Genomic DNA, 15,377 nt, shown 5'->3' on the forward strand with positions numbered 1-15,377 from the left:
AGAGATACTGAAGTCCATGAAGAAGCACTCAGTGAACCCACTAAATAAATCGCTGGTCCCCCTCCAGCGAAACCACAGTGTATCGGCCGGTAACATTCTGTGCAAGCTAATGCCATTTGGCAAAAACTGACACCCACCACTGACTGAGACACAATTCCTCTCTGTCTGCTCACAAGAAGCTCTGCTCAATGCCAACATAACCATTACAATAGCAAACCCTCTAGCAAACCCAACAGCATCCCAACTCATACATGTGTCTATAAATCCACTGGTAATGGTATAGTGGATTGCTAGTGGTATGAGGTTCTTTTAACTGGAGCTTAAAGCTCTAATCTAGAGGAGACAGCGTGAGCAGGTAATATGATGCTCTTATAACTGGAGCTTAAAGCTCTATTGTAGAGGACACGGAACGTGAGAATTTGAGCTCAGCCAGTAGGGGGCTTGGTTTGGCAGCCAAGGCAGGATATTACTTATTAAGAGCCGGAGGAGTCTACTGCTCACTGAGCGTTGCTTAATCCACCTTTCACTGGAACCTAGAGGAACTATGACTCCCCAGGCCATTTTCTTCCCCAGGGACCCAATAAAAAGTGACGCTCCCAAAAGTTGTCATGTTCACCCATGGGCCATGGCATAGTGCCCTCGGTCCGGCCAAAACATGGCGGCATCCTGACCTTGGCGTGAGTTGAGGTTGGAGGAGAGGTTCACTACAACTCACGTCGTTAGTTTATTATTGTGAAAAACTGTTTAGATTTTTGCCCACGGAACCAAAACTTGCCGGTTCTAATCCTGTGAGGGACAGTGTAGCCTTAAGCAAGGCACTGAATGGATGATAGAACTACTCTATTTAGAAACGCAATATAATATTATGCAAGTGACCTTGAGTTGGATAGGGGGTATATTTCACAGTGATAAAAAAACACAGCAAGGAACGAATATTACAATCAATCGCCATTCTGCAGTAACGATGGATTTGGATGCAGGGTCTTTCTGGGACAAAGCACTCTGCCGTAATGTTAGATTGTGTTACTCTCTCTCCATCTCTGAGTTTAGCTACATCCACAGCGCATGTTTGATTTCCTTTTGTGGAAATATTATAACACAACCAGACAGTATTTATGCTTCTGCTTTTAGCTGAAAATGACTAACCTGTTAAGGCTAGGGGGTGCTGTTGTCACTATTTATGGAAATCGTGTAATTTTTGAAACGGCTTCCTACAAACTTCTTGATCGTACAATATGCATATTATTATTATTATTGGATAGAAAACAGTCTATAGTTTCTATAGCCGTTGAAATTTTGTCTCTAAGTGGAACAGAACTCATTCTACAGCAATTTCCCTGACATGGAGTCAGATTTCACACATTTTGGCCCCTGTTCTGGAGTCAGTTTTAAGGCCACTGTTATTCCTATTAGTATACGGACACTGCTTACGTCTTCCCCTGGATGCCTTTACGTGATGACGCTTTGAATGGTATCGATTGCCCAATCACAGCCACTATAAATGAAAAAATCCTGTAGGTAGGACCTCTTTTCTAGGTGCGTCATGCGCGCGGAGGATACCGACCTACTGTTTTTCCAAGCATTAGTGTAGCCTGTTATATTTCTCCGGTCATATTTTTACTCGTTATAGGAGTTAAAAACATCATAAGGTAGTTAATTTAAAGCGTTTTATAGCAATTTATATCCGTTTAGTGCGATTTTGGGACATTTATTTCTGAGCCACTGTGAATCTCTGGGCACCGTTCCAGTTCATGCCGAACGCAATGTGCATTTCTGCATGGCAAGAGGACAGCTTTCGACCAAAAGACGATTAGACCCAAGAAAGGATTCTTTGCCCAAGATTCTGATGGAAGAACAGCTCAAAGTAGGAACAATTTATTATGATAAATCGTGTTTCTGTCGAAAAATGTTAGTGGCTTAGGACGCCATCTTTTTTGACGTAGCTTCGCTTGGCGCAAACTGTATTGAAAAGTAAGGATAATTTAAAAAATGTAATTCCGCGATTGTATTAAGAATTAAATTGTCTATCAATCGCTGTCCACCCTATATTTTTTAGTCACGTTTATGAGTATTTATGTATACGACTAGATCACTGTCTAATATGGCGCACGGCATTTTCTGACCAGCTCGGCTACTTTTCTCATTGTATAACCACGATTTTGGTGGCTAAATATCCACATTTTCGAACAAACTGTATATGTATGTTGTAATATGATGTTACAGGAGTGTCATCTGAAGAATTCTGAGAAGGTTAGTGAAAAAATTAATATCTTTTGGCGATGTTGACGTTATCGCGCTCTTTGGCTAGAATCAATGCTGGGGTAACGTTTGCATATGTGGTATGCTAATATAACGATTTATTGTGTTTTCGCTGTAAGACACTTAGAAAATCTGAAATATTGTCTGTATTCACAGGATCTGTGTCTTTCGATTAGTGTATGCTGTGTATTTTTACGAAATGTTTTATGATTAGTAATTAGGTAAGACACGTTGCTCTATCTATTTATTCTAGTCGATTTGTGACGGTGGGTGCAATTGTAAACTATGATATCTACCTGAAATATTCACATTTTTCTAACAAAACCTATCCTATACCATAAATATGTTATCAGACTGTCATCTGAGGAGGTTTTTTCTTGGTTAGTGGCTATCAATATCTTAGTTTAGCCGAATTGGTGATAGCTAGTGGTGTTGGTGGACAAAGAAAAAATGGTCTCTTTTGCTAAGGTGTTTACCTAATAGATTTACATATTGTGTCTTCCCTGTAAAACATTTTAAAAATCGGACATGTTGGCTGGATTCACACGATCTGTATCTTTCATTAGCTGTATTGGACTTGTTAATGTGTGAAAGTTAAATATTTTTAAAAAATATTTTTTTTGAATTTCGCGCCCTGGCTTTTCAGTGGGGGGGGGGGGGGGGTGCCCCAGTCCTAGACAGGCTAAGAGGAGAAAATGTCTCAGTCTGTTAATTCATGGCTAAATGAGTCAAAGAGGGTGTAGGCAATATGTGTGGGGAGTTTTGAGTTGTTTTAAATGAACCAATGCCAAGTTTATCACCCTGACGCTGGGTTGGGAGTTCGGAGATTGGGTGGGTGTCCTACCTGACGTTGTCATGGCGTTGGATGTAGATCTTGTGGAAGATCCTTTCAGGAGGCTTCAGGAAATCTTCTTTCATCTCCATTGCCACGTTCCTTGGCAACAAACTCATCAGAAGGCGCTCCTGTGTGTGTGGGTGAGAACGAGAGAGAGAGAGAAAGAAAGAAAGAAAGCAAAAGACAGAGTGACGAGAAGGAAAGAGAGTTATACTGTATCAGACTTGAGAATAGGAGAGGAGAGAGTGTTGGTGCTGGTGCAGATAAGAAAAGTGAGAGACAAAAAGGTGGTGTATCAAACAGAATTGAAAAAGTGTGTGAATGAGTCACCAAGTGTGATAAAAAAAGAAAAATGGGGGGAAGAAAGGAGCCATGCATAAATGAGACATCATACACGTGATTTTAACCTTATGCCTTCTGTTAATGTGTGTGTGTGTGTGTGCGTGCGTGCATGTGTGTTTGTACCTGTTTCTCATTCTCGTCCTCCATGCGTAGCCTCTCCTCGATGCAGTTGCGTGCCTGTAGGAAAGCCTTCCTTTGGGCTCGCTCAGTCAGGATGCGCACAAACAATCCAGACAGGTTCACACTGGTAAACAGCACTGTGTTGGCCACCAGCTACAAGCACAAACAACAAACAACACAACATTATACCACTTAGCATATGCTTTTATCCAAAGTGACATAGGATCCCTGCAGAAATTGAACGTATGACCTTAAAGTTGCTAGTGCCACGCTCTCACCAACTGAACTACACAGGACTATGTTCTCAAGGCAAGACTGTCTTAAATAGCAAATACATGTATTGACTGTCTGATAATTGTGCAAAGTACATACAGTATGGTGATAGTGAAACTATACTTTGACAGGTAGCTAGCTAACATGGCTATGCCCCCATACGATGACAATTCCCCCATCCACAGGGCACGAGTGGTCATTGAACGCTTTGATGAGCATGAAAACTATTTAAATAATATGCCACGGCCGTCTCAGTTACCAGATATCAACCCAATTGAACATTTATGGGAGATTCTGGGGCGGTGCCTGAGACAGCGTTTTCCACCACCATCAACAAAACACCAAATTATGGATTTTCTCATGGAAGAATGGTGTCACATTCCTCCCATAGAGTTCCAGACACTTGTAGAATCTCTGCCAAGGAGCATTGAAGCTGTTCTGGTGGCTCTGCCGGCTCGTGGTGGTCCAATGTCCTATTAAGACGCTTTATGTTGGTGGTTCCTTCATTTTGATAGTTACCTGCGTTATATCTTTAAAGGGGAAATCTGTGATTGCTGCATCCAGTTTTGGACTTTTAAATTCACATATACTGTATATCCATAGATTTTTAAAGAACATAACTTAAACATTTTTTGTTCAATTGTCTTATCCCATCAGAACCCCAAATATAAGCTTGTTTTACCTCTTTTGTTTGAAAACAATGTAATTGAAAACAAGCACTGTATAGCCTCAAAACATGACTAAAACTATCATGGATGGTCAGTCCATGTATCCATAGCTCTGTCAATGAATTGTAGAGTAGTACAATTCCCCAGTCCCATCCCTCAGTGGTGGGTTGTCCGCTTTGTTATTGTTTGAACTGCAGATGGCCCCTTTAACGCATGGGCCAGGTGAAGCTGAGGTATCAGAAACCATCTGGCCTAAACACATAGCACACTGACAGACTGATGCACTGTATAGATATAGGAAGAGAGAACAGCTGTACTGTACATTCACAAACATTATTTTGAAGCCAAAAATAACGTATTTGCTTTGTCTTGTGTCATTACACATTTGGAAACAATCAATCAGTGTGTGTGTGTGTGTGTGTGTGTGTGTGTGTGTGTGTGTGTGTGTGTGTGTGTGTGTGTGTGTGTGTGTGTGTGTGTGTGTGTGTGTGTGTGTGTGTGTGTGTGTGTGTGTGTGTGTGTGTGTGTGTCAGCTGTGCTTCCAGCCGAGCATAGGACATGTAGGAGAGAACAACAGAACAACAGAGTCTGGAACAGTGAGTGTTTTCCATGTGGCTGGGCATGACTGGTCCTGGCACAGTGTGACCTTTACAACAACAAAACAAGGCCTGCACACAGAAGCACACACACACACACACACACACACACACACACACACACACACACACACACACACACACACACACACACACACACACACACACACACACACACACACACACACACACACACACACACACTAGTCCATTAAAACTCTGTATAACCTCAGCCAGCCTTCCTCACCAGGAGCAATACTCAACATGGACTAATTTATTCCACAGACCCTGATTGGGGATTGGTCACTGGTGTTTACAAAGTCTACTGTAATATAGGTCATTGACAGAGTGTGATGACTGGTGTCGAGAACAAGCATTTAAAAAACACAATACAGGCAACAGCAGCCAATGGGATGATTAGTTACACAGTACTGTACTGTAGGGTTTGTGATTGTATTTGATGAGGGCAAGCTTGATACTGTCAACCTGACTACCAACTTTTATAAACGGGGATCTGACCTGACCCCCAAGGCACAAGAAATCCATGGTCTCACAAGACTGCCATACAGACGACAACCCTCGAATATCCGCCAGTGTGTTGGTGGACTCTTATAACAGAAGTCAGCAAAATAAAAGCTGCAGTGACTAATCAGGAGAGGGAAAAGAAAGAGTCTAGCCCAAGTCCTTCTCTCTCTGACTGAGGCGAGGCATGGCTATTGTTGGCTTGTTTACACCACACATAGACACACTGAGATTCTGAAGAGAAGGTGGTCTATAGGTCCTGTACGGTTACACCGCTGAGTTCATCTTCAGGATTAAGGGATTAGCTTTCCCTCCCCAGGCTGCACTCTGCTTCTGCTAGCACTGTCCATCACACACTGTCTTCCTGGTCCACATACAGTATAGGCTACAGGCGTTAGATATTATAGGCCACATGCTAAAAACCAAAAAACACACATAACCTTAACCTGTAAGGAGAAGAACTAGAGCTGATTTGATAGAGCTCAACCTATCCAGAGAGAGAGAGAGAGTGTGTGAGAGAGAGAGAGAGAGAAAGAGAGAGAGAACGTGTTGAGATTGTCAAGACATTTTAGGTATTTCTGTCCTGAAATAACTTATCTAGCTTTGCAATGCCCTTTATTTAACTGTCTGGTTGTCTGGTATCTGGTTCAGATTCTCAACCTTGGCCTACTTTGGTTCTGCATCAAGGATGTTTTACCCTCATCCTCTGAGGCCTAAGTGGACCAGATATTCCCTATGAAACAGAGGCATATGTGAACCCTGTCTGAACACTGTCTGTCTCCTCTCTCTGTGGTCCTGTTTGTTTTGTTTCACTCTGTGTTGGCGGTGTAGGATGATATGAGATTGGGTCATATTATTAGACATACACTCTCATAATAGCTTGATTTTCTATCAGACATGGCAGCTGATCACTTGATCTCAAAGGTGAGATTCTAGTAAATCTCGGATGTGCTTCAGAACAAGTATAATAAGTGAAGAGGCTTTCCATTTTCAGATAATGTGCTCTGTGTTTTCATAATTGCATAATTGACAGGCAGTTGCAATATATAAATGGGGAATGGTACATTTGAACGGGAGTGTGTTTTCATAGATGATCCCTATTCCCACGTCTTGTGTGATATTGAAATTCATACCATAGACCCAAGTCATATCAGTCACACAGGCTATTTTGAAGTCAATGGTGTGAGACAGACACAGCTCTATAGGCTCTAGTGGATACTGCTCGTTCGCCTGCCGCTACCACTAGCAGGCTTGAAACTGAGCATGCATGTCGCACATGGCTAGTCGAACGCCAAACGTTTCATTGAGACAATGTTGAAACATCAATCCATGTGAGTCAGTGGCACATTTTTATTTGTGCCGATGGAAAGTGGTTTTGACATATTGATTGATTGATTTTTTATCAATCATTAGAATTCTTGATATCAATAATTCATTTTTTTTATTGATGATTATATTATATATATCAATAATTATATGATAATGACATTCATGAGAGCGGGATTGCATTTGCATGCTCCTACATACTGTTGCTAGTGAAAGTCTACACACCCCTTGCACAGTCTTCACATTTTGTTGCCTTAAAATTACATCTAAAATTAGATTACTACATTTGATCATTTTCCTATAGATCTACACAAATTACTCCTCTTTTTAAAAATTGTAAGAACATTTTGGAAAATTTTCCAAATTCATGATAAAATATGTTTTCAATGTATTGATTGAGTATGTCTTCACAGCCCATTAGTTAATACTTGGTGGAGCACCTTTGGCAGCCATTACAGCTGTGATTAATTTTGAATAAGATTCTACTAACCTTGCACAACTCTTAGGGCATCATATCCATTATTTTTGTCAAAATGACTCAAGCTCAGTAAATTTGGTTGGGATTCATTGACAGACTACTAGACCATTCAGTAACACTCAACACCTCTTGGAAAGCCATTGTGTTGATCTTTGGCATTAGAATTTGTGTAACTGTTCTGCTGAAAAATAAAACTATGGCAAGGTTAGTTTTTCAGCAGACTATTGCAGGTTTTCCTCTAACTTTTTATCTGTCAAATGTATTTTGATGCTAACATACTCTCCAGCCCCTGCCGGAAACAAGCATACCCATAACATGATGCTGCCACCACAATATTAGTCTTATTCAAAATGATTCACCAATGATGTTTCCACCAAGTATTAACTATGGCACACCATTTTTTATTTAATTTAATAAAATCTATCGATGCAAAGCGTTAAAAAGAGGAGCAAAGTGCTTTTCTTTTTACTGATTTGCCTCATGATTTGTCAACTCGTGCACAATTTCTCTGTCCTTCACATCCGAGTGCTGCTGCAGGCTCTGTGCGTGTCTTGACCAATCAGATTCACAGAAAGGTCACACGTGCCGTGCAGGTCGCACATGCCGGGCACAACAAACAAAGCTGGAGGCTCGCTCTCCACTTTCCGCCGGCATTTATTTAGCAAGCGTGATAACACATGATGAATGCCTACAGGTCAGGCTACAGTCTCTATGTCTGCCCTGCTGTTAAGCAGTTTTATTGACAGGGGTACAAACTAATGTTTATATCTGTTTAGCCGGCATATAGGCACCCTGTAACGCCTCCTCGATGGCGTCAGATGGAACTCTGTGTTCAGTGCGTGAGTGGAGTCCCATATGACATTTCTGATGATGGTCTCATCAAAAAATGTCCTGGAGAGAGGAGGGAAGTGTCATGCCTATAATCTTCCTTTCTGTCTTGGTCAGTCTCAAAATGTGGGCTTTGAGCTGCACTGTCAGGTTACCAAATCATGTAACAATGCCGTAGAGTAGGATTGACTCAATTGTGGATCTATAAAAGAGGAGCATGATCTTCTGGTTGACTCAATAGACCCTGTGTCGACAAGTGCAAGTGCTGTTGGCCGCGTGAGCACCCTCTCCACACGGATGCGCCAGCACAGCCCACTGTCAATGTGGACTCCCAGGTACTATGAGTTCACCTTCTCAATGTGCTCTCTGTTTACCACTATGGGGCTGTGGTCCCCAATGGACTTAGGGTCAAGGATCATCTCCTCTGTTTTTTTTCACATTCAGTTGTAGGTGATGTTCATCAGACCAGCTGACGAATCCTTCAATCTCTGCCCTGTAGCCAGTGGTGTCAAAGCCTTTGTTTAAGAGCCCGAGGACAGCAGTGTCGTCCAAGAACTCAACTATGTAGTTGTTGGGATGCCTGCAGGTGTAGTCCCCTATACAGCATGAAGCGTATAGGAGAACTTCGTGGAAGCACCATTGGCAGCCATTACAAGTGTGAATGATTTTGAATGAGACGAATATGCTTGTTACCGGCAGGGGCTGGGGAGTACTGTATGTTAGGATCAAAATGAATTTGAAAGGAGCAAAGGACAAGTAAAACATTAAGAGGAAAACCTGCCATAGTCTTCTGAAAACCTACCCTGCCATAGTTTTATTTTCAGCGAAACAATTAAACTAATTCTAATTCGAAGTAATTTACTCGAACTAATTCGAGCAATTTTGACAAAAACAATGGTTATGTTGCCCTTGGAGTTGTGCAAAGCTAGTAGAATCTTATTCCAAATGATTCCCAGCTGTAATGGCGGCCAAAAGTTATTCCACCAAGTATTAACTCTGGGGTGTGAAGACATACTCAATCAATACATGCAATCAACACATTTTCATTTCTTACTTTTTTATTATTTTGAAAAAAGGTTCTACATTTTTAAAAAGAGCAGTTCGTTGTGTAGATCTATAGGAAAATAATAAAATGTAATCCATTTTTTGATTAATTTTTATAGCAGCAAAATGTGAAGACTGCAAGGGGTGTGTAGACTTTCACAAGCGACTGAATGTAGGAGCATGCAAATGGAATTCAGCCCCTATGAAGGTCATTAATATATGATTATTGATATAAACAAATTAATTAATTATATAAAAATAGATTAATTATTAATATAAAAATTATATAAATATATGTTAAAACGGCTTTCCATATAATGTGATATATTTTAACATTACTATTTTTTTAACACACAAACAAGCGTTAATTAATAAAATATGTAATCAGTCATCTCTCAAATGAAGGGGGTGATGACGCAATCTTTGCAAGAGGGAGGGAATCTGATGTCATTGGTCCTCAACTCGTGGCTGTCATTTCAATCATGGTAAGTGAAGATAGCCGTGAGTTGACCTGCCCCGGAGCAGGTTAGTTTTGAAGGACTCTTTGCCATAGAAATGTACCTGTTAAAAGGTGACACACTTTCGTATGGCCAGTTATCCCGAATTGAACTCAGAGTTGACCAAAGTTACCTCGTTAACTCCTCAAACCTGCTTCGTGAGATAACCACTACAGACAGGAGAGCAGAGGGGTATCAAAATCCGCTGCACGTCATTGAAGTCCGAGTTTAGATTGAGCTACTGAGCACCTCTCCGTTCATCATCTCGCACAGCCTTGCACTTTCTACAAGCTACTGTAGAGCCTTGCACTTTCTACAAGCTACTGTAGAGCCTTGCACTTTCTACAAGCTACTGTAGAGCCTTGCACTTTCTACAAGCTACTGTAGAGCCTTGCACTTTAAACAAGCTACTGTAGAGCCTTGCACTTTCTACAAGCTACTGTAGAGCCTTGCACTTTAAACAAGCTACTGTAGAGCCTTGCACTTTCTACAAGCTACTGTAGAGCCTTGCACTTTAAACAAGCTACTGTAGAGCCTTGCCCTTTCTACAAGCTACTGTAGAGCCTTGCACTTTCTACAAGCTACTGTAGAGCCTTGCACTTTAGACAAGCTACTGTAGAGCCTTGCACTTTCTACAAGCTACTGTAGAGCCTTGTACTTTCTACAAGCTACTGTAGAGCCTTGCACTTTCTACAAGCTACTGTAGAGCCTTGCACTTTCTACAAGCTACTGTAGAGCCTTGCACTTTCTACAAGCTACTGTAGAGCCTTGCACTTTAAACAAGCTACTGTAGAGCCTTGCACTTTCTACAAGCTACTGTAGAGCCTTGCACTTTAGACAAGCTACTGTAGAGCCTTGCACTTTCTACAAGCTACTGTAGAGCCTTGTACTTTCTACAAGCTACTGTAGAGCCTTGCACTTTCTACAAGCTACTGTAGAGCCTTGCCCTTTCTACAAGCTACTGTAGAGCCTTGCACTTTCTACCAGCTACTGTAAGCCTACATCCAGCACACGCTCGTTATAAAAAAAAATGCATGGCTTGAGTTCACAGTTCTACATGAATCTAAACCATTATATATAGAAACCTAAAACATATTTAATTTAAGAATTTAACTTTGTAGGTCCACAAGCGAGACATTGTAGTACGGTGTGGCTCACTTGGTAGAGCATGGCAACGCCAGGGTTGTGGGTTCGATTCCCACAGGGGACCAGTATGAAAATGTATGCCCTCACTACTGTAAATCGCTCTAGATAAGAGCGTCTGCTAAATGACTGAAATGTAAACGTATGAAAAGCTGCCGGTCGCTGTCCAGTGTGACGGTGCTGAACTTCATATTGACATAGGCCTACTCATTGCTTCCTCTCGCCGATGTTATCCCTTATCGGTTCTTCATAAAAGCCGTTACCCATGCCTTGAACAGCCTAGTGGTTAACTATGTATACACACATACAAATTAGTATGCACCCACTTACCGTTCTCCATAATTTCTGCGTCTTGACTGTCACCGAGGTCGCTGTCACAATTATATGAGAGATGGCAATCATTATTCCAAACAGTACTGCTAACAGAGTCCGCACGGGCAGGAGCGAGTAGGCGACGAATGTAACCAGCATGAGCTGCCACATGCCCTGCTCCGGGTTGGTCGGGGGCTCCAGCCCGACGGCTCCGAGAGAGAAGGGACAGCAGAGGAACGAGAAGGTGAAGGCGAAGAGCAAGGTCAGGTTGACGATCTGCTGGAGCTGGGTCACCTGTAGGTATTTGACGTTGGTGACAATGAAGAGGGATACGAAGACGATACAGTGGACAGGATGGGACCCCTTGGAGATGGTCAGATTGGGCCCGGAAAGCAACTCCACCACGGCCAGCGTCGATGCCATGATGATGAGCACCGCCAGGGCTTTGAGAGTGGACGTCTGCTCCAGCTTTAGGTTGTAGTTCTGGAACAGAGACTCCAGCTCCTTACAGTCGAACTCGTCCTCGCATGCAATGGTAGTCAGAGGGACGCCGGGTGGACAGTGGCTTTTCTTCCGCCGGGTTTTGACTTTCTGAAACGGAATTTCCTCCATGTCAGGGCCATTCATAAACGAGACACTGGACCACACAGCGCGCCACAGACCGACGCCGGGAAAATCAAGCACCCAGCCGGCTAGAGGGGAGAGCGTCCCGGATCCCTATGGCTGGAAACTGGCGCACGCCACGCAGTATCCACAGGTTGAAATCTGTTGTTCGTGGAGATCAGTCACCAAGGAAACGTGCAAGCATTTTCTCCCCTTGAGGAAGACTCTAAAAAAGTAGGCTCTCGGCAGCTTTTGTTTCACTCCGGCGAGGAATACAGTGTGGAAACAGACTCGAGCACACGACGGTCGAGTTCTGAATCTAACAGCTTTTCGCTAGGCTTAGATTGGATCACGCCTGCGCATTATGAAGTGGAGATAAGACACGTATTAGTAACTCAACAGATCTCCAACACAAAACAGAGATTTGAGAGGTAGCTGGCACTACAGTCCCCACACAGAGCAAATAACTATCTTTCTCGGGGCTTAGTGAGCTATACTGTAGCCTATTTACTGTAGGTTTAAGTCAGAAGAAGTATGTCGATTATATCTTAGAACAATTAATTTGCACAAACTAAAGTAGACTACTGGGTTTTATGTATACAAATGAAAACAGATATGGCACTTCGGGGCCTGTGCACAGAACACAATTAATGTCTGTGTATAACATGTATCAGCTAACAGGCATATGAATAACATAATTGCTGTATAACTGTTATATATTGCACTATAAAATGATATCCATTTTGATCCATTAATAGACTTTGTGCATTCCCCAATTAGAGAAACAGGAGCACATTCGCATATCTGTGAGCAGCTGTAAAAAATAGCAATGCACAAGGGAGGAGGCCACCTGTGTATTTTTATATAGACAGTTATATCACCTCTGCCAGGTGAAGAGAGTTGTTTGGAAGATATCAGGAATCATCACAGTACTCATGGATGTGTGAATCCTTGTGCGTATTGCGTGTGTGTGTATGTGTTTGTGTGTGTGTTCTGTGTGTGTGTCTGCGTGCGTGCGTGCGTGCGTTTGTTTATGTGCATGTATGCGTATCTATAGGCCTGTGTTTGAAAGAACGAAGGAGGGAGAGAGGGAGAGCATTTTCTTTCATGTCTAAGTCATCTTTTTAAAGTTTAAAGTGAAGTTGTCATGTGTAGGAGAGCAGCTTGTGAGATCTGGAGAGGCAGAATGAACACACAAAAAACAAAAGCATGAGAGAAGGATAAATCCTAAATATCGCTTTGTCATTCTCCGTCTTCGTCACTCTCCTGTCTTGAACAAAAAAATACCCAGTATTGCAGAGCTCACTTTAGACCGAACCCACAGTTCCCCTCTTCTCTCTCTGGTAAACTACAATGTCTTCCTATCTTTAGGTCCTAATCATTGAATACACAGAAAATCCATAAGATACAATGTGATTCCACATGAATAACTCCTATATTGGACACATCTGTGAACATACAGTACCTGTCAAAAGTTGACACACCTGCTCATTCAAGGTTTTTTCTACATTGTAGAATAATAGTGAAGACATCAAAACTATGAAATAACACATATGGAATCATGTAGTAACCAAAAAAGTGTCAATTTGGTTGAGGTCGGGTGATTGTGGAGGCCAGGTCAACTGATGCAGCACTGCATCACTCTCCTTCTTGGTCAAATAGCCCTTACACAGCCTGGAGGTGTGTTGGTTCATTGTCCTGTTGAAAAAGAAATGATAGTCCCACTTTGCGCAAACTAGATGGGATGGCATATCGCTGCAGAATGCTGTGGTAGCCATGCTGGTTAAGTGTGTCTTGAATTCTAAATAAATCACTGGCAGTGTCACCAGCAAAGCACCCCCACACCATCACACCTCCTCCTCCATGCATCACAGTGGGAACCACACATGCAGAGATCATCCGTTCACCTACTCTGCTTCTCACAAAGACATGGCGGTTGGAACCAAAAATCTCAAATTTGGACTCATCAGACCAAAGGACAGATTTCCACCGGTCTAATGTCCATTGCTCGTGTTTCTTGGCCCAAGCAAGTCTCTTCTTCTTATTGGTGTCCTTTAATAGTGGTTTCTTTGCAGCAATTCGACTATGAAGGCCTGATTTACGCAGTCTTCTCTGAACAGCTGATGTTGAGATGTGCCTGTTACTTGAACCCTGTGGCGGTCCTCATGAGAGCCAGTTTCATCATAGCACTTGATGGTTTTTGCAACTTCACTTGAAGAATTTTCCGCATTGACTGACCTTCATTGCTTAAAGTAATGATGGACTGTCGTTTCTCTTTGCTTATTTTAGCTGTTCTTGTCATAATATGGACTTGGTCTTTTACCAAATAGGGCTATCTTCTGTATACCACCCCTACCTTGTCAAAACACAACTGATTTGCTCAAACGCATTAAGAAGGAAAGAAATTCCACAAATTAACTTTTAACAAGGCACAGCTGTTAATTGAAATACATTCTAGCTGACTTCCTCACAAATTTGGTTGAGAGAATGCCAAGAGTGTGCAAAGCTGTCATCAAGGCAAAGAGTGACTACTTTGAAGAATCTAAAATATTAAATATATTCTCATTTTTTAAACACTTTTTTGGTTACTACATGATTCCATATGTGTTATTTCATAGTTTTGATGTCTTCACTATTATTTTACAATGTAGAAAATAGTAAAAATAAAGAAAAACCCTTGAGTGAGTCGGTGTGTCCAAACTTTTGTCTGGTACTGTATATATTATTTATGTCTTAGTGAGGGTGTGAATACAGTATAATTATGATTACAATATCCGGTTACTGCATTGAGCTAGCTGAGTGAAGAGAATAATTTCCTTCAAGCAGCCCCCTCTTCATATTGCACTCTTGTATGTGTGTATTGTATTTCATGGTCAAAAGCAATGAAACACGAAAGCTCATGTTGTACACAGGTTATTACACAGGAGATCTAGATACTATCAGTCTGAATCAGACACAGCAAGGGAATTCAGAAACACGTGTCTCATCTTTAACATTCTTTGGGGCTTCATGGTGTTGTAGCCACTCTCTGTCTCCCTCTCCATCTCATTCCTTCTCTCTTTCTCTTTCTCTCTCTCCCTCTTTCTCTCCCTCTCCTCTCACTCACCCTCTCCTTCTCTCCCTGACTGTCACTCTCTCCCCCCCCTCTCTCCTCATCTCTTCCTATCCAGCTGCTTGGCATTCAGAAGGTAGCTCCTCCTCAGTCATTACCAGGAGAAGATTAGTCATCCATCAGAGGTAAAATGACGGCCACACACACACACACACGCCATGACCCATCTGTGCCAGGGAGAGGTTGGCGTGTGATAGCTGAAAGATGGCCTACCTATGTAAAGCAGAACACTCAACTATTTCACCCAGACAGACACTCTCTTTAGTTGTCTGCATCGTTGGCTTCCAATGATGTAACTCGATCTGAATAAGTGATTATGCCATAACATGCAAACAGAGCGACGATGCACAGGATGTTGATGTTGTGGTGGAAGGAAGAAAAGAGACAAGAAAATTTGAGAAAAGTTGATAGCTGATACT

The 15,377-nt window shown here is 42.0% G+C and overlaps 1 protein-coding gene across 1 annotated transcript in view; it reads right to left on the minus strand.

Moving 5' to 3' along the window:
- LOC120055308 (adenylate cyclase type 1-like) overlaps positions 1–11,870 on the minus strand; it is a 59,706-nt gene extending 47,836 nt beyond the window's left edge. The window contains exons 1-3 of the mRNA XM_039003184.1: positions 11,262–11,870; positions 3,560–3,709; positions 3,104–3,222 (exon numbers count right to left, since the gene is read on the minus strand). Of these exons, the coding sequence (XP_038859112.1) occupies positions 3,104–3,222; positions 3,560–3,709; positions 11,262–11,870 (878 nt within the window). The remainder of the gene's footprint in view (positions 1–3,103; positions 3,223–3,559; positions 3,710–11,261) is intronic.
- Positions 11,871–15,377: the final 3,507 nt, after the last annotated feature.

This window comes from Salvelinus namaycush, chromosome 11 (genome assembly GCF_016432855.1).
Source record: "Salvelinus namaycush isolate Seneca chromosome 11, SaNama_1.0, whole genome shotgun sequence".
Classification (NCBI taxonomy): domain Eukaryota; kingdom Metazoa; phylum Chordata; class Actinopteri; order Salmoniformes; family Salmonidae; genus Salvelinus; species Salvelinus namaycush.